Below are 26129 nucleotides of genomic sequence, written 5' to 3' on the forward strand. Positions count from 1 at the left end.
GGTGAGGGTGGGGGGAAGGAAAACGAGAGAGTCAAAGAAGGCTGGAATTGCATTGAGGAGCTGAATCAGGACGAGCAAAGATTTCTCAGAATGTCAACTTCAGTTGGAGAAGAAAAACTGTAACAACAATCCGCTTGCTCATATTCTCAACGGACGAATGCATGATTTTTGCTCATCGATCACGAAGGCTGAGGAACCCTGCCAAAATCTCTTTTTGCTGTGTTTCCAATTTTGCACTCTGAAACAAGTCAAGTCTTCACTTTCACTTTTGCGCAGTCCATCTTTTTTTTTTTTTTTTTTGCTTGCTTTTGGTGTTAGAACTCTACTTTCATTGTTCATTTGATTCCTGATGGAGCCAGTGCTGGAGCCGCTGGAGCCGTTCGAGACGTTCTTTATGGACGTGCGCCGGAACGACTTGAAGGCGGTGCAGCGGCAATTGGACCGGCTGCCGCTGCTCGTGCGCAGCGAGACCCGAACGCGGTACCAGGCCATCCATCTGGCAGCGCTGCACGGACACCAGAGCATGCTGGACCTGCTTCTGGACGCAGGCGCAAACTTGAACGCTCGCCATGGCAGCACGATGCGAACACCGCTCATGATGGCCTGCAGCAATCCGAACGCAGAGGCGACACTCGGCGTCGTTGCCCGGCTGCTGGAGCGCGGGGCAAACGTCATGCTGGCATCGCAGACAAACACGACGCCAATCATGCTCGCAGCGGCAGTGTCGAGTCCAGCGGGCCTGCAGCGGCTCCAATTGCTGGTCAAGCACGTCGTTCTGGCTGCGGCTGCATCTGCTGCTACTGCTGCTACTGCTGCTGCTGCAGCAGCCATTGACGCGGTCGACCCACGTTCGACTGCAGGAATAGAACAAGATCACGAACGGACCGACGACGACGAGGAGGAACAGCTCGAACACGAAGCTAGTCTGCTCTCAGAATCTGAGATTTTGGCAGAGTGGATTGACCGGCGAAATGACCACGCCTCAAGCGCAGTGCTGATTGCAGCGACACAAGGTGCGCTGGACAATTTAGTGCTGCTGCTCGATACAGCCGAGAACAATGGCCATCGCTGGCGAAGGTGGCGTCGAGCAGCGAAAAACATGGAGAACGAGTCGGGCGGAGATGAGCTGGATTGGGTGGCATTGGCCGCCCGACTGCGTCTCACTGCAGAAGCACGGGCATGGAAGCGCGATGCCTCCCAAGTGATGCTCGAAGACTGTCCGCCGCGGGCTGGTGATGCACTGATTTCAGCTGCGCTCGCCGGTGAAAACGCAACAGTCAAGTTTCTGCTCGCCTGTGGCGTGTCGGTGGACTATACCGACAACGACCAGTGGACGCCGCTGCTCGCGGCTGTACAAGGCGGGCATAGCAGTACTGTTGAGCTGTTGCTCAAAGTGGGAGCATCCCCGACCATTGCCAACGTGCGACGTATTACGCCGCTGATGCTGTCGGTGATTTTGAACCGTCCAGAGCTAGGCAGCCTGTTGCTAGACCATGGTGCACCCATCAACCAGCCCACCCACGTGAGTGCGACAGCACTATCCTTTGCTGCCTCGTTGGGCCATCTTGACGCGGCCACTATGCTGCTCGAGCGTGGGGCAACCGTGGATGCGCACCGTGTTCAGGACGGCATCTCGATCGGTGCCACTCCATTGTATGAAGCTGTGAGCAAAGTAAGGCGTGTCGGTCACCAGCAGCATTTGCACAAAATGTCTGTCGGTGTTTCGAGAATTGTCGTTTCGCTGAGTGTGTTGCGTGTAATTTTGTGGCTGCACAGGGAAATATCGCAATGATGCGGCTGCTGTTAAAATACGGTGCCAGCTTGACGTTTACGCGAGGTATTGAAGCGACAGGCTTGCTGTTGGCTGCGGTCAAAGCCAACCAGTACGACGCGACGCTGCTTCTCCTTGACGAAGGCCTGCCCGTAACGACCTGCTCTGCATCCGGAGAGTATCCAATCCACGCTGCCGCTCACATCGGAAATGCCAAGATTCTTCGCTTGCTATTAGAACGCGATGCGAATCCAGACACGCGGCGGATGCACATCGAGCCCGAGGTTTCGCTGATGGTGATTGACAGTATGATTGCCGAAGCGCGTGCCACCAGTATCCAGCAGCAACCGCAGCAACCGCAGCAACCACAACAGCGGCAGCAGCAGCAGCAGCAGCAGCACCAGACATCAGAAGTTACTCTCGAGCAAGAGGGGTTAGGAACAGGACTATAACGTTCTTGCAGGGTTCATCCTCTGAATTGACCCGGACGTCACTCGGTTGAAATTGTGGACATGCCATAGCTCAAAGCAATACAGATACATGGATGCATAAACAGCAAGCAAGGCGAAGCAGTTGATATGAAAATCGGGTTTAAAGTGTCAAACAACATCCACAATACAAATGTCCTATGCACGCGCACTTGTCTGAGCATTTCTGATACAACTCTTGTTTTTATTTATTTGTTTAGATCTACTTCAGTCCAAATCCTTGTTGCTGTTGTTGTTGCCTTTTTTTGTTTTTGTTTTTTTTTTTTCCATTGAAGATGGCCAGCCTGATCCGCCATCCATGGATTCTGCAGGCAGTCGCTGGCACTGGCAAGACGCCGTCCTACCCGGCTGCCCAGCTCATCCGCGTAAGTTCCCTCTCATCTCACCTTCCCTGACGTTACCGTAGCTGTCTTCATGGGAGGCGGGGGGCCAAGTGCGCTCGCTCCCGTTTCATTCGAATCCACGGTTTTGGCGCGAAACTGGATTCGTTTCACTTTTCCCGCCCTTTTGCTTTCATGCTGCCGCGTCAACTCTGCTCTGTCGCCGGCAATCCAGATGCAAAACGCTTGTGGCAATGAGCACCGTGCCAATGGCAGGGCAGCAGAGCAGCTCTTTCCTCCCTCCCCAGTCGACTCACTTGGCCTGTCATTCATTGCAACAGTTCCTTCACATTGAGCCGTCGCCTCCACCACAAGCCGCCCCTGCCACCACCGCAAACCAGTCCGCAGTCAATGCTGCTGCCAGTGGGAGCACAGTAGGCGATGGCGCTGAGCCGGCTGCTGCTCCTGCCGCCCCACAACAACCCGTCTTTGCGTTGGGCGAGCTCAGCGACAATGTCTTCTCAGTCAAGTCCGTATTTACACCAGAAGCCATTGAGATGCACACCTCGTAAGTAACACATCGATACCCGCGTGGTTTGATGCGTCGATCAAACGTTGCAGCACATTTTTGCTACGTATTGGCAACAGCAAGTTAATTTCCGTTTTTGTTGGCGTCCTGTTGTGTTTTTCTCGTCTCAGAAAGCACCAAAAGCCACTCGCGCAGATCAAAGGGTGCGTGATGCACATTAACAAGTTCCGGATTGTGCTCAACTCGACCAAGACAGACGTGATTCTCATTGTGGACGAATTCAACTTTGTCGGTTCGGAAGGCTGCCACCAGTTCGTGCCCTCGCTGCAAAGCCTCCTCGGCAATCCTGACGCAATAGCCGCACTAACCGAAATCAAGGCAGGTGTAGAAGCAGGCTCCCGTGGAATCCTCGTGTTCCAAAACGCCCCGAAACTCGCGCAGCTGCCCTCCCTCCAGTCCGCCCCAAAGCAGCCAGCAGCTCCGCCACGTCAGGTTGAGGAAGTCTTGACCTGGGTAACGCGAGCCATGCCCGCGTGGAATCCTTCGCTGACCATCCGTCCACCATCGCCGCGTTTGGCCTTTCCGCCAACATCTGCCCATGCGAACGGCGCTGGCGATTCAGCGCAACCCATCACAAGCTCGACAAGTCGGCAAGTTTTGTCTTTTGCCGAGTTTGTGATTCCAGCGGATCAGGAAGAATTGCTCAATACGCTGCCAGGTAAGTTCTGAACATTGCAGTTGAACCTCATCTGATGTTGAGAAATGATGATGTCGGTCAATGTACCCCATCCTTTGAACTGTTTGATTGTTGAACAGGATGGGAAACGCGGCCAGTGGATGCGTTGAGCGAGGAGTTTACACCGGCGGGTGCGCACTCGCACTTTACACAATACCCAGCCGATCCGCCATACCAAAGAATGCAGGCTTCACAGGCCTATAGCTTGGCATCGCAAGTACCGAGACTGGATGGAGTCGGAGCCAACGATGCTGGAACGGAAAAGTTTGGCATGGACGACTGGACGCACTCCCAGCTCGCCTCCGCCTTCCCACTGACCACGCATTCGGAAGAAGACGTGGTCAAGTTGGCCAACCCGGAGGTAAACGCTGCTGTTGATGTTGTTGCTGACTCGTGTGATTTTTGTGCAAGTATGCCAGTTTTTTTTGTTTTTCTCACTCAAAATGCCACCTTGCCGCTTTTTTTAACAGCTGATCGCCGTCACAGACTTGCCTCCGGATACTGGCGACTATCCTGCACTGGAAATGTACATTCCTTCGCCGCCACCAGCTGATGCTGATGGCTCCAACAACCCACCGGCAGAGGGTGCGGATCAACCCACTGCGATGCAAATCGAACCTTCCGCGACGACGACGACGACGACAACGACGACCTCGGCCGCGACTGCCATTACAGAGCATGCCCCTGTTGACGACGATGAGCCACCAGCTCACACTTTGACGTCTGAACCGCTTCCGACGAGCACCATTGCCGAGAATGCTTCTAGCCGCAATGTTGAGAATGACAATGCGTCCACCGGTGATACTGACGCGCCAGGCCAGCCAACTTTGGCTCAGACGGCTACTGATGCTGAAAACAACATGGTCGAGAACGATTCAAGCCGCAGTGTCGAAAATGAGTCCGCCGTACCCAATGACGTGCCAGGCCATCAAAGTCCACCAAAGTCACCAGCCCAAGAAGCGGACAACGAGAGCCAACCCAAGTGGCCAAAGTCGGCCTTTGGCGAAGGAGTCGCATTTGTTCCTGACAGCACAGATAATAGCATGGAAGACTTTGACGAGGATTCGTTTACATCACCGGACATTGCGGGAGAGGCGGTAGAGTCTCGACGATCCGCCCCACGAAAGTATCTCCCTTTAGCGGGGCTCATTCCAAGGCAACCAGACCGACAAGTTACTGTCAATATTGACAGTAATCTATTCGCTTTAAGCACTGTGCAGACCGACGACGAGTCCGCTTTGGAAACGGAACTGCCGCCGAACGAGTCTGCCTCCGCAAGAGCAGTGGTTACCTCAACGGGTGGCACCAAGACTCCCGACGCTGCTGCGGCTCCGCCCCAACCGAAAGAAACGCCTCATCTGTTCTCGCCCAATCCCAAGTCCCTTGCAACGCTTGCGTCCAAGCAGACTGCGCCGTCAACACCCTCGCCGACAACTGTTGCAGCGACCTTGCAACCCACCCCAAAAGGAGCTCATTCAGAGCGTGTTGCCATCGATTCTCCAACGTCTCCTACTTTTGCAGCTTCACGACGATCTCTGCCGAGCTTGAGCGCAACAGGTCCGGCAAAGAACGCCCACCCCGGCCGCGACCAACCCGTTGCCAGTCCATCCATTGCCAGACGGTGGTCCTCTGCTGCCTCCTCGTCGTCTCCCTCACCAAGCGTGCCCGCTGGCCAGCCCATGAAACGAATCCGACTCGATGGCGAAGCCTCTAGTCCTGCGCTCGCCGGCGATAACACGATTGATGCTCAACCGCCGTCGCCGTTGCAGACTACAAGCATCAACGGGTTTGTGGTTCTTCCCCCTCTGCCCGCGGTTCTGGCTCATCGCCATCGCCAGCTTCTCCACGAACGCCAGCTGGACGAGCAGCGAAAATCGCGTGCGGCGGGTGATCCGTTGACTCCGGATGATCTGGCGTACTACCGTGCGCAATCGATTGCCCTCGGTGTCTTTGATGCTCCTCTCGGTGCCAGTGTCTTTGAAGCGATCGATTACATGCACTGGTGAGACGATGGGATTGCGATAGCTTGTTGTAGGTGTTTTTTTACAGTTTGTTGGTGTTTCCAGTTTGTTCCCGCGCTGTCAATTGTATTTTGTTGAGTTCTCTTGCACTGTCCACCGAAAGTCACCTTCGTCCCTCTGCAAAAAATCAACGCGCAGGTGAATGCGTTGCTGTGCAAAGGTGACTGGGTCGTTTCAACACGCAATCCTGAGTTGCTTGACTCGTGCCGTCTTTGAACACTTTCTCGGCAATCGAATGGTGCAATTTTCACTCTGGGCGTGCTCCGATGGATGTCATGCAGCCACAGACTGCTGTGGTGAGCTCAGTCCCGACGCATCCACCGAAGACTCGAACAATTCGAACTCTGGGTCCTTTGTCAAACCGCCGACCTACAAGGCTTCGATCAAGCGTCGTTTCCGAGCATTGTTCTGTTTGTCGTAGGGGTCACGCAAGTGCAATGATTGATTGATAGAGTACCAGAAGGCGAATGTCCGAATTTCAACCACATAGATACTCCACTCTTAATCTTTGCGACGCTGTTCGGTTTCTCAATAGAATTTATGAATGTGTTACCTGAACACGAACAAGAACAAACAATAGAAAAGCTCACGGGACGGATGTCTTGACGAACGTCCCTTCTTGAAACGACGTCGGACGTCGGATCATCCATTGAGCAGGCTCTACGCGCAGGCACATGCGTGGCAGCACGAAATCAGCTTGGCATTGGCCGGGGCATTGAAACAGACCTTCCAATCAGCTTTCGGAGTCTAGCTCAATCGAGTTTGTAATAGGAGACAGTTGCTCCTTGATGGCGCTGTAAGGATGACTCAGTCGTGAGATTGATTCATCGCTGACTTCTGCAGATTGTGAGTGCGGCTGCTGCTGCTCCATTCGAGAGTGAACGAGATCCGCCGAGATCCGCAGCTCCATCCTGCGATCCGGAGGTACTGCCGCATGAGCGTGCGCGCTGCCCTGGTCGACAGATTGGCCTATCGTTGTTAGAATCTCGTCAAAGGTCGGTCGATCAACTCCATCGAGTTCGAGGCACGCAAGCGCAAGCTCCGCGACTGTGGTGGCAAACAAACAGTCAGGTGCGCCCCACACGATCGACGTATCCAACTCCGAATCGAGCCGACCATGGTTTTTCAGCGCACGTTTCACTGCGCTTCCAAGCTTGATACCAGGCTGCTCCCCAGTCAGCAGCTCAAGCAGAATCATGCCGTACGAGTACACGTCCGTTTTGATGGAGACTTTGCCTTCCTCGAGGTACTGTGGGCAGATGTACTTGTATGTTCCTGCAATTGTTTTCGTTTTGATGTAGTTTCGACCCTCTTGAGCTGGCATCGAGCGCGTTAGACCGAAATCGGCAACCTTTGCGTTGAAATGAGCGTCCAGCAGCACATTGTCCGTCTTGAGATCCAAGTGGAACAGTGGCTGACCCGAAATGGCAGTCTGCACAAAGTGCATGGCGTTTGCAATATCGGTCGCAATGTTTCGGCGTTGAGCCCAGTTCAATGCAGGCGTCCCATCCTTGCGATCGAGACGATCGCGAACAGAACCGTTTGCCATCAGCTCGTAGACCAAGCAGCGCTCGTTGCCTTCCTGGGCATAGCACATAATGGTGACGATATTTGGGTGACGGAAACGCGACAGGGCTTCGAGCTCTGACTCGAACTGAGCCACGCCTTGGGTTGAATCCGCTGCCAACCGTTTGACCGCAACTCGCTGACCGCTCCACACACCAGAGTAGACGCTACCAAATCCACCACCACCGATGCGCTTGGACTCTGAAAACTGCGCCGTTGCTTCCGATAGGACTTGCAACGACACTCGTGGAATGGTAGACATAACAGGTGCAGTGGCAGTGGTTTGCTGAGCTTGTTCCAGCTGAGCAATACGCGCCCGGAGTTGACGAACTTCCTGAGACATCGAATCAGACGCAGCGAGAGGCGCGTTGGCAGTATTGGATCGAAAAGCGGGCGATGAACTCGGGGAAATGTTGGCATCTTGAACGCGGATGCGCTGATTATCGGCCCTGGAAAATGAATCAAGTCAGAAAGACAGTCACAGCCACAAACACCCGCAAGACAAGGGCACTCACGAGAACTCGCATTTTGCCGGAAGATTTTGGGATAAAAGCTGAACAGCACTTGAGGAGATTTGGTTGTCTGACAGGCTATCAAGTGAAAGCGAAAAGCAAATGTTGAACGACGTTCGGAATTCGATAGGTCATGTTGTTGCATCGTATTCTTCCATGTAGAGCCGCACAACCATCACCCAATCTACCACAACAGAACCTTACATGAGTTTCGACAGATGCGCCTTATTGCAGAGTGCAGATCCGATAGCCTGTGCTCCCGCATCGCCGATTTGATTCGTATCCATCCTAAAGCAGATTAACATCAGAAGCAAGCTATTCGTGAGCACAGACGAAGATGTGACACAAGCCCCAAACGTGCGACTACTATACCCGAACTCGGCGAGGGCAGTCGACGCCTGCAGCCCTTCAGCGATGGCACAAGCGCCGGTATCGCCAATCTTGTTATTGTTCAAGCTGTATCAAATTGGAAAAATTAGAACCGCACGTCCCTAAACGCCTGCAACAGCACCAAACCTACCCGAGCACAGACAGATATGCCTTGTTTCGAAGTGCAGATCCTATCGCCTGTGCTCCCGCGTCGCCGATTCGATTGGTATGCATGCTGTGCCAGACAAACATCAGAAGCAATCCATTTGTGAACGATACTGGAAATGGGATTCAAGGTCAAACGTGCGACTGCCACACCCGAGCTCATTCAGCGCAGTCGACGCCTGCAGGCCTTCAGCGATGGCACCAGCTCCAATGTCACTAATCTTGTTATTGCCCAAGCTGTATCAAATCGGAAAAATTAGAACCGCACGCCCAAAGAACCTCTGTGACAACACTAGAACGTACTGGAGAACAGACAGATTCGCCTTGTCGCGAAGAGCAGATCCGATCGCCCGTGCTCCAGCGTCGCCGACTTGATTGGCGTGCATCCTGTGTCAGTCAAGTGTCAGTATCTTGCTATTTATGACTCAAGCTGAAACTTGCGACAGTACCAGAGTTTGGTCAGCCCAGGAGACGTCCGCAGCCCTTCAGCGATGGCACAAGCGCCGATATCGCCAATCCTGTTACTTTGCAAGCTGCGTCCCATCGGTGACATCAGATACGCGCCACCTCCGAGAAGCATCGATACAGCGCACCAGAACGTACCGGAGAACAGACAGGTGGGCCTTGTCCCGAAGCGCACATCCGATCGCCGTTGCTCCCTCATCGCCGATTTGATTGGTATGCATGCTATACCAGACAAACATCAGAAGCAACCCATTTGTGAGCGAAGGCAAAAATGCCACCAAAGGTCAAGCGTGCGCCCACAATATTTGAATGATGCAACGCCAGCGCAAGCGATTCGCAAACGGATGATGAATCACCACGACCGAGTTGTCCCGGTTTGGTTTTGTGTCTCATACTTGAGCTCATTCAGCACCGTCGATGTTTGCAGGCCTTCTGCGATAGGGACAGCCCCAGCGTCACCAATCTTGTTCTGGCTCAAACTGTATCAAATCGCTGGAGTGAGAGTCGTGTCACCAACAGCCCCTGTGACTGCACCAGAAAAACTACTTGAGTGCAACTAGGGCCGGCTTGTTCCGAAGCGCAGATCCGATCGCTTGTGCTCCTATGTCGCCGATCTGGTTGTTTTGTAAACTATTTGACACAGTTCCAGGTCAGATCTCGTCTCGAGTGACTCCCCTTCCTTGCTACAGCCTTACTTCAACCACTGCAGATTGTTGTTCTCCTCGAGGCCATTGGCAATCACCAATGCATCGTCATCGGTGATCCCTGAGTATGTGAGTCTGTTGTAGATTGCCGCGAAATAAGTCAGCGCGAAGAAACGGCCACGCCTCGGCCCTTAACACGATGCTTACATGACCCGAGTGGAAGACCTGGCTTTTTCAAATAGCGCTTGCTGCCGTGGTGTCAACACAGAAGCCATCTGCAGTGGAACAGTCAGTCAAAGATGTCGCTAGCGGGCCGATTCTCAGCTCCACTCCCTCAGGTGTCCTCCTCGGTCGATTCAGGACGGCGCAGTCCACAATTGAGCAGGGTTTTTTACGTCGCGTTCATCGCCCTTGTCATGAGACTCGACGACAGAGCGGGATCATTCGAGAAGCGGTTGTTTCATTCTCTATCATCCCAGTCCAATCCCAACGCTTTCCACCACCCACTCACTCACCAACCACCACGACCATCACCGACGGAAATACAGGCTGAGTCAAGTTGATTGAATGGCAACGCTGGTGCCCGGGCTCTGGGCGATAGCGCGATCCGACCTAAGGGAGCAAGCTCAAAAGACGCCGACTCCAACAACGACGACATCGCGCGTTGCCACGATAGACTGGTGGATGAGATGATGCGTGTATGTGCGATTGTGTGTTGGTGGCGGACATGACGTCGATAGAGTGGAAAACGCGGCAAAACAACATCGAGAAGAGCAAAAACAACCAAAACAAAAAGGTTGATCAACCTGAACTTGGAAAACAAAGAGTGAGTTTTTGAATGAATGCACAACGCACAAAGACACACAAACATTGGATGGAAATGGAAAACACAGAGTCAAGGGGGGGGGGTGTGGCTGGTTGAGCGTTTGTCAACAAAGCCGCTTGCTGCTCAGCCCTGATTCGGTCATCCCTCATTCTTGACAAAAAAAATCTCAATAAACGACACTCTGGCATCCTTTCTATACGCTTCAGTAGTGATTCCAGGCTGCGATCCGGGGTGGTCGTGTCAAACACTGGCTCCAAACAAAACGACCAAAGTTGCTCCATTTGATCCGCTGAAAAAAAACCACTGCGACTCGCAACCAACGCTTAAGCTGTTCTCACCTTACTGCGATTCGTTCGGGTGCTACTTTTCGCCAAAACGCCGAGTCTCAGAAAAGTTCATTCTTTATTCTTTTTTTTTTCTTGATATTTTTGTGAGTTTGATTCCATTTTGAATGCTTCTTTCTTTCAACTGGGTTTTGTTTTTTCTTCGTTTTTGCTGATGCAATCGTGAAACTGGATCAGCCAGTACGATGGAGATTGAGTGTGTGAGTGTGTGGGTGTGGGTGTGGATGTGTGTCTGGGTGTGGAGCAGCAACAAAAAGCAAAAAGCAAGAGAGGGGAAAAAAAAAACGAGATTTTCCCCCCTTTTTGCTTTTTTTTTTTTTTTTTTTTTTTGCTTTTCCATTGCTGCTTGTTCTTGTTCGTCCTGCGCCTCCACCCGCTTTCAACCAACCATGCCATCCCCTTCTCTCTTTGTGGCACTGTTGCTCTGCGTCCGTCCGTCTGCGTGCTCGCCTTCCTCTTTGGTCGCTGTTCTTCCCCTTCTTTTTGCTTCTTTTTTTTTTTTTTTTTTTTTTTTGAAGCACGAGGCTTTTTCGTTCCTTGTTCCTGTTTTCCCCACACACACCACACACCACACATAGGGCACTCCATTGGTTTAGTTCCATTTGGACTTTTTTCCCCCATTTGTTGCCCTCCACTTTCCTGCTTTTCATGTCTGCAACTGTTCGATTCAAACCTTGTGTGTGCATTGGCTGATGCGCCATTGGAAGAAAAACAGTTGTTTTGGGGGAAATAAAGAAAAAAAGAAAAAAAAAAAAGTCATGCGCTCTCTTGTTACTGAACTTTGCTATCGTGTTTTGTTTGATTCTGATTGAAATTGACCGCGCTACTCGTCGTGCTCACCAAAAAATATCATAACTTTTTTTTGTTTCTCGTCCTTTCTTCTTTTCTCTCTTCTCTCTTCTCTCTCATTCTTCTCGACAGCAACCATGGGCTCCATGTTCCGCTCCGAGGAGATGAGCCTCGTGCAGATGATCATCCCGACGGATGCCGCGTACGAGGTGGTCGGCCAGCTCGGCGAGCTCGGCATCGCCCAGTTCCGCGACCTCAACCCGGAGGTGTCTGCCTTCCAGCGCCACTACGTCAACGAGGTCCGTCGCTGCGACGAGATGGAGCGCCGCGTGCGCTTTTTTGAGCTGCAGCTCGGCAAGGCCGAGATTCCGATTCCCGACGTCGAGGAGGTCCCCTCTGAGGTTGGCCGCAGCTCGGCCTCGCACCCTTCGCCCCAGCAGATGGACGAGCTCGAGTACAAGTTCACCCAGCTCGACAAGGAGCTCAAGGAGATTAACACGAACGAGGAGATGCTCGACCGCAACAACCTCGAGCTGACCGAGCTGTCGCACATTCTGCGCTCGACTCGCGAGTTTTTCGAGGAGGCCCAGACACACAACTTTGACGACAACAGCGCGGCGGCTCCCGGTGGTCGCGACGAGCACGCCAGCCTGCTCGGCGACGCTGAGGCCGGTGCCGTCTATGGCGCCCACACTGTCCGCGTCGGCTTTGTTGCTGGCGCCATCCCGCGCGAGCGCATCCCCGTGTTTGAGCGCGTCCTCTGGCGTGCCACCCGCGGCAACGCCTTCCTCCGCCACGCGCCCGTCGATGCCGATCTCACCGACCCCACCACCAACACGGTCGTGCCCAAGTCCGTCTTCCTCGTCTTCTTCCAGGGTGACCAGCTCGAGGCCCGCGTCCGCAAGATTGCTGAGGGCTTCTCGGCCACCATCTACCCTTGCCCGCAGACGGCCAACGAGCGCTACGACCTCGGCCTCCAGGTTGCCCAGCGCCTGCAAGACCTCGAGTCTGTGCTCAAGAAGACCCGCGACCACCGTCGCCGTGTCCTCGCAACCGTGGCTCTGCAAATCAGCTCGTGGTCCATCCAGATCAAGAAGATCAAGGGCATCTTCCACACGCTCAACATGTTCAACATTGACGCGTCGTCCAAGTGTCTCGTGTCTGAGGCGTGGGTGCCCAACTGCTTCCTGCCCGACATGCGCGGCGCTCTCTCCCGCGCGACCGAGCGCAGCAGCTCGACCATCCCTCCGATCGTCCACGTGCTGGCGACCCGTCTGAAGCCCCCGACCTTCCACCGCCTGAACAAGTTCACGGCCGGCTTCCAGAACATTGTCGACGCCTATGGTGTTGCCTCGTACCGCGAGGTCAACCCCGCGCCGTTCGCCATCATCACCTTCCCCTTCCTGTTCGCCGTCATGTTTGGCGATTTCGGCCACGGTTTCCTGATGGCCCTGGCAGCCTGGGCGCTCATCCACTGGGAGAAGCCGCTCGCTCGCTACAAGGAGGGTGGTGAAATCTTTGACACCTTCTTTGGCGGTCGCTACATTATCCTGCTCATGGGTCTCTTCTCGATTTACACTGGCTTGATTTACAATGACATTTTCTCGCGCTCGGTCGACTTTTTCGGCTCTGGCTGGGACGTCCCCTCCGTCACCAAGGTTGTCGTCGGCAACTGGACTGGCTACTCGGGCACCTTCAACGGCACCTTCTACGACGGTCTGACCCACAACACCTCCCTCCCCGAGGACCTCTACCTCGATCCCCTGTGGAACACGCACACGTACGTCTTTGGCATGGACCCCGTCTGGGCGATGGCTGAGAACCGCCTCACCTTCCTCAACCCCTACAAGATGAAGATGTCGGTCATTCTTGGTGTTTGCCAAATGCTCTTTGGCATCGTCCTCGGTGTCTTCAACCACACGTACTTTAAGCGCACCCTCAACATTGTCTGCGAGTTTATTCCCCAGGTTCTCTTCCTGCTGTGCATCTTTGGCTACCTCGTCCTCATGATCTTCTACAAGTGGGCCAACTTCTGGCCGCACTCGAAGGCCCCGTCTCTCCTCATCACGCTGATCAACATGTTCCTCAAGTTTGGCAACATTGAGACTGAGGACATTCTGTACGGCGCCGAGGGAGCGCAAGCCAACCTGCAGTCTGCCCTCGTCATTATTGCCCTCATGTGCGTCCCCTGGATGCTCATCCCCAAGCCCTACCTTCTCATCCGCGCCAACAAGCGCCACGCTCACGCTCCTCTGCACGACCACGACGACCAGGGCCACCTCCTTGGCGGCGAAGAGCACGCTGCCCCGCAAGTCGCCGCTGTCAAGGCTGCCGACGAGCCCGAAGAGGAATCGCACGAGCCTGGTGAAATTATCGTCCACCAGTGCATCCACACGATCGAGTTCTGCCTCGGCTGCATCTCCAACACTGCCTCGTACCTTCGTCTGTGGGCTCTCTCGCTCGCCCACGCCCAGCTTTCGGAAGTTCTTTGGGACATGGTCATGCACGCTGGCTTTGGCAACCCCGCCCTCCTCTTCTTTGCGTGGGGCGGCTGGGCGTTCCTCACCATTGCCGTTCTGCTCATCATGGAAGGTCTCTCTGCCTTCCTGCATGCCCTCCGTCTGCACTGGGTCGAGTTCCAGAACAAGTTCTACGAAGGCACTGGTCGCAAGTTCCACCCCTTCTCGTTCGAGGCCCTCATCAAGGGTCAGGACGAAGAGTAAAGCGAGCTTGCTTGTCCATCTGTTCCTTTTGCTTTTGTGTGTATGATTGATGATGTGTGAATTTTAATCCGTACAACTTGAAATGATAAGCAAGTTCAGTTTTCAGTTATTGATTCGGATTTCTTGGTCCCAAAAATCTTTTTGGGGGGGTTGTTGGAGAAGAGAAGTCGACAAGTGCGAGGGGCTAGCTGGAGGGGCTCGCTTCGGTCGGCAAGTCGGTCAGGATTTCGTAGGCAGTGTCAGTGATGGCGATTGTGTGTTCTGCAGCAACGGCGCGGCCGCCGTCAAGGCTGCACACAGTCCAGCCATCCTCGAGCGTTGTTGTTTTGCTTTTTCCCTCGTGAATGATGGGTTCTGGTTGATAGAAAAGGGTAGAAGAAGACAGGTCAACGACCAAAAGTTGTCGCTTTGACAATTACACGCTCGTCTTGCATAGCAAACGGCTTACCGATCGTGAAAACCATGCCTGGCGTCATTTTCAATGGAAGAGAGTTATCTGCGACAAGAAATCGAAAGTGGATGAGCACGCGAGGTTGTAGAACGCGAAAATGGCATTTTTGAGACGCATAGCTCACCATAGTGAAGGACGTTCGGCGGCTCGTGGAAATGCCGTCCAATGCCGTGACCAACGAGACGATAGTTGATTGCGAATCCAGAGGGGCCTACAACCTTGCTGTTTTGTGTGCGCGGCAAAATTTAGATTGAGCGCAACAACTCAACACGGCCATATTCAGAACAACCCGGCAGGAGGTCTTGCCTAATCACCGAGCCAATGTCGGAAAAGGGGCGATCGGGCCCACAAACTGCAATCGCCAATTGAAGCGCCTGTGTCGCTGTTTGGATGAGCTTGACGGCGGTCGCGTCCACTTGCCCGACGGGGAAGGAGCGATTGGTGTCGCCATGGAAGCCTCCCAAATAGACAGTCACGTCAATGTTGATCATATCGCCTTCCAGCAGTTCCCGTCTAAGTGGCACAGTTTGAGCAGTTTGAGCACGATAGTTGTTTTGCAAATCTCGTGTAGCACAGGCGCAACTTACGCGTCGGGAATGCCGTGGCACGCGATATTATTCACGGATGTGCAAATAGACTTTGGGAAACCCATGTAGTTCAGCGGTGAAGGGAAGGCGTTGTGAGCAAAGATAAACTCGCGGACTTTGGCGTCGATTTCGTGCGTCGTGACACCAGGCTAGACATCCAGTCGGAGCGAATGCAAGGAAAAATGGAGATTGAGGGGGTCATACGCAAGAACACGGCAAGGTGAGAATGGTGCCTGCCTGCCTGCTGCTGAGCGAGTGACCGAGCAAAATGTTTTTTACCTTGACCAGCGACCCGGCGTAATCGAGTGCCTTGCGAGCAAGTTGGCCCGCTGCCCGCATCTTAACAATGTCGTGCTTGGTTTTGATATCAATTTTTGATGGTGGATCGAGCACCACGCCTGTAAAAAAATCAATGTATGGCGCAAAACAGTGAGCGGGGTTTGTCTTGGCGAAACAAAAAAAAAAAAACTCTCGCCCTCAGGCTTCAGTGGTCGCTTGCGATGATGAATAACGTCGGTCGTCTCACGCAATAGAAACGCGTGCATCGTAATGTGTGAATCATCTCGAACGAAAAAGTTATTACCAGAGTCAAAGTACGGCGGGCGTTCAATGTGCTTTGGCACGAGCGCGTGGACGTCCTCGCGAGTGACTTGGGCAGGCAGGACGAGATCAAAGTCGCCAAACTGCTGCTTCTTGCGCATCAATGCGGACAGCGAGACGCACCGCCGCGGGAGTGCGACTGGCTGGGGCAAGCCGAGCGACGACGCGGACCAGGACAAAGTCGAGCACGATGGTGGTAGTGAGCATTGGCGGGGCGATGGCAGACCGCCACATCGCCGCAGTGCCGCGACCGTCCCTGTAACAAGTGCTCGAGACATGTTTTCGTGGGAGTTGGGTTTGTGCGAGGCTGTGGCAATTGAATCTGTGCTCGAGTTTGGTGGAGTTTTGCCTGTTCAATCGAGAAATTCTGAGACTGAGCGGAACAGATTGGAACAGAATTTCGCTTCCAAAGTGCGTTGCTCGTTTGTGGATTCATGACGAGCTGCATCAGCATTACCCAGGCCGACATGCAAATGCCAATTCACACTCAGTTCCGTTCCATTTAACATTTTGTTTCAGTCCTTTTTTCTTTGTCTTTTTTTTTTTTCTTTTTTTTTTCCTTTGCTTTTCCATTGCAATAATCCTCTCTTTGTAAGGCGACTCTCCTCAATTCTCTCCTTCCTTGTCCGGTCGAATTGAATGCCACTTTGAACCAATGAAGAAAAACCGACTCCTGAGCTTGAGGTTGATTGTTTGTTGCAAGAGTCATCATCACACGCAAATGTCTAATGTCTGTCGGGGGCAGCGTGGAGCGAGCGAGAGTGGCGCGGTTTCAGAATCCTCCGAATGTCAATGCGAAAGAGTTTCTATTGGAACTGTGACTTTGAGTGGGGTTTTTGATTGAATGCGTGTTTGTTCGGATTCAACATCAACATCATCATCATCAACATCATGATTGAAGATTGCGTCAAGAAAGGAGAAACGGCGAAACGAAAGACGAAACGAACGCCGAATGAATTAACAAAAAGTCACCCCACTTTGAAAAAAAAAAAAACGCGAAAAAATCACACGAGGAAAATACAAAAACGCACACATAACAGAAAAAAAGAAACTCAAAAGTCGGAGATGGAATGAAAAAAGCAGAGCAAGCGTGAACGAGGGTTTGTGGATGGGAAGGGGATGGGAAGGAGGAGGAGGTGGAGGAGGAGGAGGAGCAGAAGGAGGAGGAGAGTTCAGTGGTAATGTGGAACTGAGGTGAGCGGCAAAATTTGGACGATTTCAACCCGCTCCTCAGTTTGCCGATGGGAGGTGAGTTCGGGGACGAGGGAGGAAGGACAGAAGGGCAACGAGGCGGGAACAAGCAAAATCACCCCTTTGTGAATGATGAATGTGTTGCACCAGTTGGCTGGAAAAACGAAGGGATTGAAACAATGCATGGAAAAAAAAAAAAAAAAAAAAAAAGTCACCTCATTCAATTCAATGCACTGTGGTTTTGGATTTTGGGTGTTCAAATCTCAGATGTAGAAAAAATATCATCATGATCGAAATAACGCGAATTTGAGTTGTTGATTGATACAAAGTGCAATGTTTTGAGCTAACTCGACTCGTTTTTGTTTGGTTTGGGGAAAACAGATTTTTGACACTTTTGTCGTCCAAGTTGGAACGAACGAGAAAATGATTGCTGCCACATTCACTCAGGTAACTAACTACAAACATGAAGAATATACCTCAATCAAGAGGAGAAGAAGTTTTTTGGCGGACTCACCCTGCTGGCGTTGTTGTGCTGCCCGTAGATTGTCGGTCAGCTTTGGGGACTGTTTGCCTTCATTGGCTCGGCGTCGGCGTCGGCAACGTCTGCTGCAGGCAGTGCACTTGCTCCTAGCGGCAGCTGGACGCTGACCGCCTTCCTGGTTTTCGCCACCTTCTCGCTCGCTGTCGCGTACTTGCTCAAGAGCATGCTGACTCCTCCACCCGCTGTACGATATCTAACTATCGTCAAAGTTGTTGCGTCTGTTGGCAAAATCATCTTCTTTGTTCTCACTCTCTTCACTTGTGCAGAAGCTGCCCCCGTACATCCCATCTCGCATTCCGTTCCTCGGCTCGGCCGTCGAGTTTGGTCAAGATCCGATCAACTTTTTGCACAATGCCTTCAAGAAGGTACAGTTTGAATTGTTCCGTTCAAAAAGATTTTTTTTCTCTTGTACCTCCCCCCACATCTCACTCGCTGTCCGCTCCCCTTCCATCTCAGCACGGCGAAATCTTTTGCTTCAAGATGCTCGGTCGGTACTGCGTCTACTTGATTGGCTCGGAATCCTCGGGTCTGCTGTTCAACTCAAAGAATGATCTGCTGAACGCTGAGGAGGTGTACGCCAACCTGACCGTGCCCGTTTTCGGCAAGGGTGTCGCCTACGATGTCGACAACAAGATCTTTTCTGAACAAAAGCGCATGCTCAAGACGGGCCTGACCCAGGCTCGCCTGCAAACCTATGCCCCGCTCATCGAGGAGGAAACGCGCCAGTACTTTGCACGCTGGGGCCAGTCTGGCGAGGCCAACCTGTTTGAGGCGCTGGCCCAGGTCATCATCCTGACGGCTTCGCGTTGCCTGCTTGGAGAGGAAATCCGCGCCATGCTCGACGATTCTGTTGCTGGCCTCTACCACGATCTGGACGGCGGCTTTACGCAGGAGGCCTGGATGCTGCCCAGCTGGCTGCCACTGCCTTCCTTCCGTAAGCGTGACCGCGCACACCTCAAGATCAAGCAAATCTTCCACGACATTATTGAGCGCCGTCGCGCTGTCGCTGCTGCCTCGGGCCAGGATGAGAACGAGGACGAGAACGAAGACTCTGGCGCTGCCAACAACAAGAAGCAAGACATGCTCCAGACTCTGATGGACTCGACGTACAAGGATGGCCGCCCGCTCACCAACGACGAAATTGCCGGCATGCTGATTGGCCTGCTTCTCGCTGGCCAGCACACTTCGTCGACCACGAGCTCGTGGCTTGGCTTTTTCATTGCCCGCGACAAGGCCGTCCAGGATGCCCTTCGCCGCGAGCAGTACGAGCAGGTTGGGTCTGGCAGCTCGCTGCACGAAGAGCTTCCTCCGATTGAAAACAACCACTTGGACAAGTTTGAGTTGCTCGACCGTGTGCTGCGCGAGACTCTGCGCATGCGTCCGCCAATCCTCACCATGATGCGCATGTCCAAGGAGGCCATCCCGTACAAGGACTTTGTCATTCCCGAAGGCACCTACGTGTGCGTCTCGCCCACGATCAATCACCTTCTCGACGAGACCTGGGACCAGCCCATGCAGTTCAAGCCCGACCGCTTCCTGACCATCACTGACCGCTCGGCCGACGAGTCTGTCCCCGTCAAGGAGAAGTTTTCCTATGTTCCTTTCGGTGCTGGTGAGTGGACAACGATGCAATGTAGTTGGACGGCTGTGGTTTAGATTTTTTTGCGCTAACATGGTTTCTGTGTTTTGTTGTTTGTTTGTTTGTTTGTTTGTTTGTTTGTTTGTTTGTTTGTTTGTTTGTTTGTTTGTACCGCCAGGTCGTCATCGTTGCATCGGAGAAACGTTTGCTTACACTCAGATCAAGACTATTTGGAGCGTGCTTCTTCGCGATTTCGAAATTGAGCTTGTCGACAACAAGTTCCCCGGTATCGACTTTTCAACACTCATCCACATGCCGAAGGATCCGTACGTGCGATACCGCCGTCGCGTTCCATTGTAAAGTGAACTTGTTGGTGTGGGAGGCGGGGGAAAGTCTCCAAGTCTCCTCCCCATCGAAGCGAAATTGTTTCGTGTCTACTATTTGGCTCTTTTTTTGTTGTTTCTTTGTTTCTTTGGTTCTGCTGTCGCCGTCTTCATTTCTTAATCTTTGTGTGTTTTTAGTGTGCCCGATTAAATGTACATGTACGCTACATTGTTGACTTTTGTTTTCTTTGTTGTTGAACACCATAATGTTGGAGAGAGAGGAAAAGCAGAACGTTCATCATGTATTAGAATGGCGATTTTTGTTTTGTTCTTCTTTTTCTTTGTGTTTGTTTGTTTATTATGATGCATTGAACAAGCAATCAGGATCTCATGCACTGCCATCCACGGATGCACTGCTTTCCGGAGTGCCTTCAACGCTCTGCGCAGCAGGCGCTACATTCGACTGAGGCCGAGCCTTCTTGGAGAGGCGGTAGCGATGATCCAACAAAATGGCGGCGGCTGAGAGATCGCGTCCAACGAGAGCCTCGTGTGATGTTCGCATTGTGTCGAGGAGAGCTTCCAGGTTCTTGCCGTTCACAAGCTTGGTGGTGTTGTGGTCAAGCTGATGCGGATCGAGCACATTCAAAAAGTTGCGCGAGAACGAGTCCTCGTTGAGGGTGCAAGCAAACTGTGGCACATGCTCGCGGCCGAGACGGCACTCGAGGCATCTGACCTGCGCCAACTTTGGCAGCACCTCGTTGATGCGGACGGCGGGGGAGGTCACACTGACGGCGTAGTTGACAAAGTCAAACTGGAGATAGTACAAGAAAAAGTTGTGGAGCATCTCTGCCAGGTTGAACTGCGGCTTGTCCGTGGTCATCTCAAACACGCGCTTGTCCAGCGAACCCTCGGTGGCAAACTCGACAAAGTGGCCATTCACCAGCTCGGACCTGGGGTGGCGGTTGAGTGTCTGCTGGACTTCCGCATTGGACGCCGTGTGCAAGCGGAGCGCATCCACTTGATTGGGGATTGGTGCATAGCCAAACTGCTGCAGAAAGTGAATGCCCATCAAGGCGAGCGCATACGATGTGACGCGGGCGGTTTTCGACAAGTTGGTGGTCTTTCCCCACAACCGCAGGAGTTGGATGAAGCGGAAGTTGGAGGGGGACGAATGAGCAAACGCAGAGACAAAGAAAGTGTTCATGGCCGCCATGCGGTTGTCAAACGAGATTTCGATCTGGAGGTCGGTCTTGGAATCAATAACCTCGAGCAGCGGGCACCGGAAGCTGGACACGAGGATGGTAGAACGGAAGCGGTGCGACGGATCGGCAATCAGTCCAGCACCCACGGCAGCAAGGATGGAGGCGCGAAGATCGTCTTTGAGGAGCGGGTCGGGAACAAGTCGCTGCGCCTCAAATGGCCGCAACTGCGGAGCTGGCAAGACAAAATCTTGGAAGGAGCGAACGTGCAGGGAAATGTCAATGTCAACGGCGTGCTGGGAGCGCTTTTTGGGTTGAATGGCAGCGACTTGCTTGAGCAGCACGCCGTTCAACTTTGCTTCCGCGTTTGGCGATGCGCTGGGGGTTGAGCTATCGGCAGCAGCCTCAGTTGAGGCCACTTGTGACGATGGAGTCGCGGGGCTCGAGCTTGTGGCCGCAGCAGCAGTGGAAGAAGCGGAAGACGCGGGCAGAGGGGCAGAGGGCGACGGCGCGGAAGTTACAGTGCTGCTCGAATCGGGCGAGTTCTGGGCCAAATTAGAGCGAACAAGGTCAAAGAAGGGCTTCAGCTCCAGCGCCATTCCGCCAACAGTCGATCCGTACACCTGGAGTTCGAACGACGAGGCGGGTGTGTGCGCAAGGATGGCTCGATTGAGCGCGCTCACCACCTCCATAATGTCGCCGTAGACGGCGTCGTCACCAAGCAAGCACTGCTGCACCAGCTGCAGCCACTGGCGCGAAATCGGCTCGGACAGCTCTGCAGGCAAGTGCAACAAATGCGAATGGCTGGACGGCGCATCTCGGCCCTGCGGATCGACAGGAGCGTCTGGCGAGGCCGGAGGTATGTTTTTTGCAATCCACTCGCGGTGCTTCGCGAGCCAGTCAGCAGCCAGTGCGAGATTCGGCTGGAAGCGCTGTGATCTGGGAATGCGAGCAGCCGCAGGCGGGGCTGAGCCAGCAGCATGCGTCGCGCTTGGAGGCAGCTGCGTGTTGGCAGAAGTAGCAGTAGTAGCAGCAGCAGCAGTAGTAGCAGTAGTAGCAGTAGTAGCAGTAGTAGCAGCACCTTGTGGCCGCTGCTGTTGTGGTCTTGACCCTGAGGATGCTCGAGCAACGAACGGACGGCGATGACCACCATCGTGCTGCTGCTGCGCCGAGGAGCGCGATCCAGCCGGGCCTGATCGGCCTGCGCCATGGTACTGGTTGTTTGCAGAGGGATGACGTGGGCTGACACTCGACGCCTTCAGCACGGCGTTGGCGCGCTTGGCGATCTGCGCGGGCGAAATAGCGAGATCGCGCGATTCTGGTGGAGCAGATGGCCGGCTCGTCTTTGTCGTCGTCGTCGTCGTTGGGCTGCTCTGCTTCGCGGCGGCTGATGCTGCTGCTGCTGCTGCAACAGTGGCTGTCGTGCTCAGTGCGGCGCGGGGAAGGGCAGCTGGGCGAGCAGAGGCAGAGGCAGAGGCAGAGGCAGAGGACGAGGGCAGCCGCAGCAGCAGGCTCGAGTGGCCGCGACAAAGTGCTGCGCCTGCAGAGAGCATTGAAGAGAGAAAAGTGACTGAGGAAAAGAAGAGAAGGAGGAGGAAAAAATGACAATTCTTAGTCAAGTAAAGTGCTGCTGATCTGCCCGCACAGAAAGCAACGCGATACGGAAGAAAGCGAGGATTTTGGTGCTCAAAAAAAACCGCTCAACAATCTCAGAAAAACGATATATTCGCAGACAACACAGCATCATCATAATTATCACATCCACAACAACAAAAAAACTATGAGAAGCGGACAGAAAACAAAAACTGAAAAGGGGGGAATCACAAGGAAAAAAGAAAAGAAAAAAAAACGAACCAACGAACTGCAGGCACGCAGTCTCGTGTAAAGCTTCTCGCAGTCCTGTCGAGAAACTGGCACGCTGGTTGGCCCAGGAAAGAAGCGCCAAAAAAAAGTGGACATCGAAAGGGGGGGGGATCGGACGAAAAAAACGAGGGAGAACGAGCTTAAACTTCAATCTCGTCGTCTTGATAACAGCTGATGACAATTTGACCGCCAAACACCAGGGCTGCGCCAACAACGGCAATGGCGTACGAAAAGCCAATGGCCCAGGTGCTGGGGTAGTCGAAAGCCGAGCCATTGATCGGAGGGTCCTTGAACATGACGGGGAAGACTATGCAGGCAGCAACCAAGCACACCACTGCAACATTGAATCGCACCAAACACAACAAGAGCGGGGGGGGCAAGAGAGAGAGTGGAAGGAAGCGCGACAGAAGAGAGCAAGACAAGTGAGTTGCCAATCAACGCCTGCATGCAAGCCAATCACAAGGAGAGAAAAGAGAAACAAAGTGTCACTCACATGTCAAGTACATGAACGACTTGGTGGGCTGCAGTGCTGAGGGCTTGCGGCAAGTGATGAGGCCAGTGATCATCGACAGGAAGCAAAAGACAATGCCCGAGACCATGAGACCGTAGACGGAGCGTTGGGCGTCGCTCTTGATGAGCGAGGGGTCGAGGAAGGGGCAGTCTTCGGTGCCGTCGCCAGTGTTGTTAACAATCCAGACAATGCAGGGGCTTTCGGCGGTGCCATGCGCAATGCCTTGGTACTGGTGGACGGTTGTGTTTGTGCCCGCGACGGGCGTGTTGGGATAGACCAAACCGTGGAGCGTGTATGTTTGGTGGATCCAGTCTTTGGTCAGCAGCGCTGCGATTGTCAGACATCCCGACGCGGTCATAAAGAAGACAAACGTCCCGAGAATGCAAGCATTGGACGGCATTGTCTTTTAAGCTGAATGAGTCAGGAGTGTCCTTGGGGTTTTTTGGAGGGGGGTTTTTTGCTTGGTCAGTTGGATTGCTTTGTTTTTTTTGTTTCCTTCCTTTGCCAAGAAGAATCAAACAAGAGAGCTATTCAAGCTGAAACCGGAGGGAAGAGGTAGTCGCTCGATTCTGCCATCCAAACAGAAACAAAACAAGAGGAAGATCAAAAAAGTGAGTTTTTGTCCTTTTTTTCTTCCTTCTAGTTGTTGCTGTGATATGTTTTTGAGAGCCAAGAGGCTGATGATCATGATTGACGTCCATCGCTTCAATAGCTTCAATCGCTTCAATATAGCTTCAATATAGCTTCAATAGTGATCTAAAACGCCCCTCAACGACAGCGCACCATTTTTGGTGGGTTGTTTAGATTTATTCGTAAATGCGATTTTTTCTTTTTTTTTTTTTTCTTTTTGTCTGTCCAGCATTTCGCTTGTTCACGAAACACAAATAGTCGTATTGTGAGCATGAGTCACTGACGATGCAGAAAACAAACAAGCAAAAAAACAAGCAAAGAAAACGAACGAAACGTCACAATCGGAAAAAAAAAAAAAAAAAAAAAAAAAAAAAAAAGACCACAACAATAAATCACAATAAATAAAATAAAATAAAATAAAAAATTCGTCTTTTTTTTTTTTTTTGTTCTTTTTGGTTTGGCTCAATCACAGAAAGAGAAGGGAACAACATGGGACACTGCTTGCACCATAGAGACAATTGGTGCACGCACATGGCTATTCCTGTCAGAGAGCTGCAGTGGGAGGGTTGACATGTTCAACTGCAATTTTTCCCTTTTTTTTTTTTTTTTTTTTTTTTGATCTATCGCATTTCATTTCGCAAAGCACGCTTTCCCACATTTCATTTCATTTCGCAAAGCACGCTTTCCCACCCCCAATGCTGCTCAAAGCAGACTCCACGCATCGCCCCCGTAGTCCAGCGCTTTCCTGCTTGGATAGCAATGCATGTGCAGAGCGGTGTCCCCCCGCTTGCGTTGGTTGCGTCAGCAGCCTCTTCTGAATCCCAAGCAGCGGCAAAAAAGGCACCAAAAACCGCCTTTCTATCACTCCCCCACTAGTGTCACCTCGCTCTGACACGATTGGCGCCCTCGGTAAACCCCCTCTCCCTGTGGCCTGGGATTGCAACAAGCCGGTTGGCGCTCTGCTGCTGCTGTCCCTCAACGCCGTCACGAAATCGTCTTCTGTGCCAGCAGCAAAATCAAACCGACTTTTTGGTTCTTTTTTTTTTTTTTTTTGAATGCGTAGATTACTTCTTCTCCGTCACCCAAACAACGAGAATCGACATCCAAGCCACAGTCAAAAGTCAGTCAAGCGACAAGCGACAATATGTTGTGATGCTGGTTTGTGGCCAAAGTGCTCAGCATTTGTGCGCTTCTTCTTTGTCAGTGACATCAACTGAATTTGCATTAAAAAAATTTCACCTTTTGTTCAAAAAAAAAAAAAAAAAAAAAAAAGAGGATTGAATTTCAATCTGTTTCGTCTTTCTTTTCTGAGTTTTTCGTTTTTTGTTGTTTTTTTTTTTTTTTTGATCATTTCCACGATCAAAACACTCGACGTTTGAATGAATGAATGAAGCATAGTCTCGTTGGTTGTTTGCCAGTGCATTGGTTGGCATTGTCGAAACGAAGGAGCCTCAATGCTTCAGCTTCTTCCCGTCGTTCGTGCGCAGTGCCATTCACACGAGTCGGAATCATTCGTTTGTCTTTGTTATTATTATGGGTTTTTTTTTTCTCTATTGACTGCACTCCTGTTCTGTTTCCATCCCTCGCAATGCCACTCGCAGCACAACGCAAAACACTGCGCGTGCATTACAAGGACGCTGTCGAGGCAGCGCTCGCCGACCTCGCACGCCACCCACTCACATCATCATCATCATCATCAGACCCCATCACGCCAACTGTCGATGCAGTGCTGCGCTATGAAGACGCGCTCGAGCGGCACCTTGTCGCGGCAGAGTTGCCCCAGCTCGAGCGCGAAGCCGTCCGCGGCGAATCGCGTCATCCGAAGGGCGATGCGACAACCAAGGCGGATGCCGGCCAGAGCTCGTCGTCAAACAGTCGCGCAACGTATCTCGACCATGCTGGCGCTGCGCCGGTGCCGCGGTCGCTGGTGGAGGCGCACTTGAGCGGGCTCGCGACAACACTGCTGGGCAACCCGCACAGCCACCACGACCACACGGCGAGCCGAGAGACCGGCGACGCGATCGATGCTGCACGGGCGGCCGTCTGCAAGCACTTTAACGTCTCGCTGCGGGACTACGCAGTCGTCTTCACCTCGGGCTGCACGGGCGCGCTCAAGCTCGTCGCGGACTGCTTGCTCACGCTGCCGCTCGCGCCCAATGCCGCCCCGTCGTCCGTGGTTTCGGAATTTAGCTATCTGTGCGATAATCACACGTCCGTCTTGGGTATGCGAGCTCCGGCAGCTGCATCAGGCCGGACTGTGCGCTGCATTCGGCCAGATGAGCTGGTTTCAACCGCCACAGCTCCAGCACTCAACCAGACCTCGTCGCCCTCCGACTCTGCTCGCAACACGTTGTTTGTCTATCCTGTGCAGAGCAACTTTTCTGGC

The 26129-nt window shown here is 52.8% G+C and overlaps 9 protein-coding genes across 9 annotated transcripts in view; 5 read left to right on the forward strand and 4 right to left on the reverse strand.

Moving 5' to 3' along the window:
- Positions 1-292: 292 nt before the first annotated feature.
- CAOG_05590 (hypothetical protein) lies at positions 293-2404 on the forward strand. Its single transcript, XM_004346213.2, has 2 exons — positions 293-1672; positions 1777-2404. The coding sequence occupies exons 1-2, from the start codon at positions 350-352 to the stop codon at positions 2221-2223; spliced, it is 1770 nt and encodes a 589-aa protein (XP_004346263.1). The 5' UTR covers positions 293-349; the 3' UTR covers positions 2224-2404.
- Positions 2405-2480: 76 nt separating this feature from the next.
- CAOG_05591 (hypothetical protein) lies at positions 2481-5985 on the forward strand. Its single transcript, XM_004346214.2, has 5 exons — positions 2481-2624; positions 2921-3147; positions 3279-3826; positions 3925-4205; positions 4315-5985. Exons 1-5 carry the CDS (start codon positions 2535-2537, stop codon positions 5848-5850), a joined length of 2682 nt encoding a protein of 893 aa, XP_004346264.1. The 5' UTR covers positions 2481-2534; the 3' UTR covers positions 5851-5985.
- A 613-nt stretch (positions 5986-6598) lies between these two features.
- CAOG_05592 (hypothetical protein) lies at positions 6599-9861 on the reverse strand (the record flags this gene model as incomplete). Its single annotated transcript, XM_004346215.1, has 13 exons — positions 6599-7880; positions 7947-8021; positions 8148-8231; positions 8316-8399; positions 8464-8547; positions 8631-8714; positions 8781-8864; positions 8927-8995; positions 9081-9164; positions 9338-9421; positions 9489-9572; positions 9638-9721; positions 9794-9861. The coding sequence occupies 13 exons, from the start codon at positions 9859-9861 to the stop codon at positions 6599-6601; spliced, it is 2250 nt and encodes a 749-aa protein (XP_004346265.1).
- Positions 9862-10825: 964 nt separating this feature from the next.
- Positions 10826-14377, forward strand: CAOG_05593 (ATPase). The gene is made up of 2 exons (XM_004346216.2): positions 10826-10842; positions 11678-14377. The coding sequence occupies exon 2, from the start codon at positions 11683-11685 to the stop codon at positions 14266-14268; it is 2586 nt and encodes an 861-aa protein (XP_004346266.1). The 5' UTR covers positions 10826-10842; positions 11678-11682; the 3' UTR covers positions 14269-14377.
- On the reverse strand, positions 14316-16269 carry CAOG_05594 (methionine aminopeptidase). The gene is made up of 7 exons (XM_004346217.2): positions 15890-16269; positions 15586-15704; positions 15307-15455; positions 15026-15232; positions 14844-14941; positions 14717-14764; positions 14316-14622 (listed from the first exon to the last, which is right to left on the reverse strand). The coding sequence occupies exons 1-7, from the start codon at positions 16182-16184 to the stop codon at positions 14453-14455; spliced, it is 1086 nt and encodes a 361-aa protein (XP_004346267.2). The 5' UTR covers positions 16185-16269; the 3' UTR covers positions 14316-14452.
- Positions 16270-16414: 145 nt separating this feature from the next.
- CAOG_05595 (cytochrome P450) lies at positions 16415-19765 on the forward strand. The gene is made up of 6 exons (XM_004346218.2): positions 16415-16497; positions 17479-17544; positions 17640-17822; positions 17905-18003; positions 18095-19250; positions 19396-19765. The coding sequence occupies exons 2-6, from the start codon at positions 17521-17523 to the stop codon at positions 19575-19577; spliced, it is 1644 nt and encodes a 547-aa protein (XP_004346268.1). The 5' UTR covers positions 16415-16497; positions 17479-17520; the 3' UTR covers positions 19578-19765.
- A 56-nt stretch (positions 19766-19821) lies between these two features.
- CAOG_05596 (hypothetical protein) lies at positions 19822-22310 on the reverse strand. The gene has a single exon (XM_004346219.2). The coding sequence runs from the start codon at positions 22290-22292 to the stop codon at positions 19929-19931; it is 2364 nt and encodes a 787-aa protein (XP_004346269.1). The 5' UTR covers positions 22293-22310; the 3' UTR covers positions 19822-19928.
- A 137-nt stretch (positions 22311-22447) lies between these two features.
- CAOG_05597 (hypothetical protein) lies at positions 22448-23764 on the reverse strand. The gene is made up of 2 exons (XM_004346220.2): positions 23096-23764; positions 22448-22936 (listed from the first exon to the last, which is right to left on the reverse strand). Exons 1-2 carry the CDS (start codon positions 23511-23513, stop codon positions 22743-22745), a joined length of 612 nt encoding a protein of 203 aa, XP_004346270.2. The 5' UTR covers positions 23514-23764; the 3' UTR covers positions 22448-22742.
- Positions 23765-25315: 1551 nt separating this feature from the next.
- The window catches only part of CAOG_05598 (molybdenum cofactor sulfurase), a 3551-nt gene continuing 2737 nt past the window's right edge, over positions 25316-26129 (forward strand). Inside the window, exon 1 of the mRNA XM_004346221.2 lies at positions 25316-26129. This exon is cut by the window's right edge and continues 864 nt beyond it. Within this exon, the coding sequence (XP_004346271.1) occupies positions 25332-26129 (798 nt within the window). The 5' untranslated portion in view covers positions 25316-25331.

This window comes from Capsaspora owczarzaki, assembly GCF_000151315.2.
Source record: "Capsaspora owczarzaki ATCC 30864 unplaced genomic scaffold supercont2.9, whole genome shotgun sequence".
NCBI lineage: Eukaryota > Filasterea > Ministeriida > Capsasporidae > Capsaspora > Capsaspora owczarzaki.

Bases quoted from the DNA above. Each gene is read 5' to 3' on its own strand.
- CAOG_05590 (XM_004346213.2), top strand. From the start codon at position 350: ATGGAGCCAGTGCTGGAGCCGCTGGAGCCGTTCGAGACGTTCTTTATG. The intron at 1,673-1,776 runs GTAAGGCGTGTC...GTGGCTGCACAG, and splicing joins TGTATGAAGCTGTGAGCAAA to GGAAATATCGCAATGATGCG.
- CAOG_05591 (XM_004346214.2), top strand. From the start codon at position 2,535: ATGGCCAGCCTGATCCGCCATCCATGGATTCTGCAGGCAGTCGCTGGC. The intron at 3,148-3,278 runs GTAAGTAACACA...TTCTCGTCTCAG, and splicing joins GCCATTGAGATGCACACCTC to AAAGCACCAAAAGCCACTCG. The intron at 4,206-4,314 runs GTAAACGCTGCT...TTTTTTTAACAG, and splicing joins TCAAGTTGGCCAACCCGGAG to CTGATCGCCGTCACAGACTT.
- CAOG_05593 (XM_004346216.2), top strand. From the start codon at position 11,683: ATGGGCTCCATGTTCCGCTCCGAGGAGATGAGCCTCGTGCAGATGATC.
- CAOG_05594 (XM_004346217.2), bottom strand. From the start codon at position 16,184: ATGTCTCGAGCACTTGTTACAGGGACGGTCGCGGCACTGCGGCGATGT. The intron at 15,705-15,889 runs GTAATAACTTTT...ATTTTTTTACAG, and splicing joins CCCGCCGTACTTTGACTCTG to GCGTGGTGCTCGATCCACCA. The intron at 14,623-14,716 runs GTAAGCCGTTTG...TCTATCAACCAG, and splicing joins AGGCATGGTTTTCACGATCG to AACCCATCATTCACGAGGGA.
- CAOG_05595 (XM_004346218.2), top strand. From the start codon at position 17,521: ATGATTGCTGCCACATTCACTCAG. The intron at 17,823-17,904 runs GTACGATATCTA...TCACTTGTGCAG, and splicing joins TGCTGACTCCTCCACCCGCT to AAGCTGCCCCCGTACATCCC. The intron at 18,004-18,094 runs GTACAGTTTGAA...CTTCCATCTCAG, and splicing joins TGCACAATGCCTTCAAGAAG to CACGGCGAAATCTTTTGCTT.
- CAOG_05596 (XM_004346219.2), bottom strand. From the start codon at position 22,292: ATGCTCTCTGCAGGCGCAGCACTTTGTCGCGGCCACTCGAGCCTGCTG.
- CAOG_05597 (XM_004346220.2), bottom strand. From the start codon at position 23,513: ATGCCGTCCAATGCTTGCATTCTCGGGACGTTTGTCTTCTTTATGACC. The intron at 22,937-23,095 runs GTGAGTGACACT...TCAATGTTGCAG, and splicing joins GTCGTTCATGTACTTGACAT to TGGTGTGCTTGGTTGCTGCC.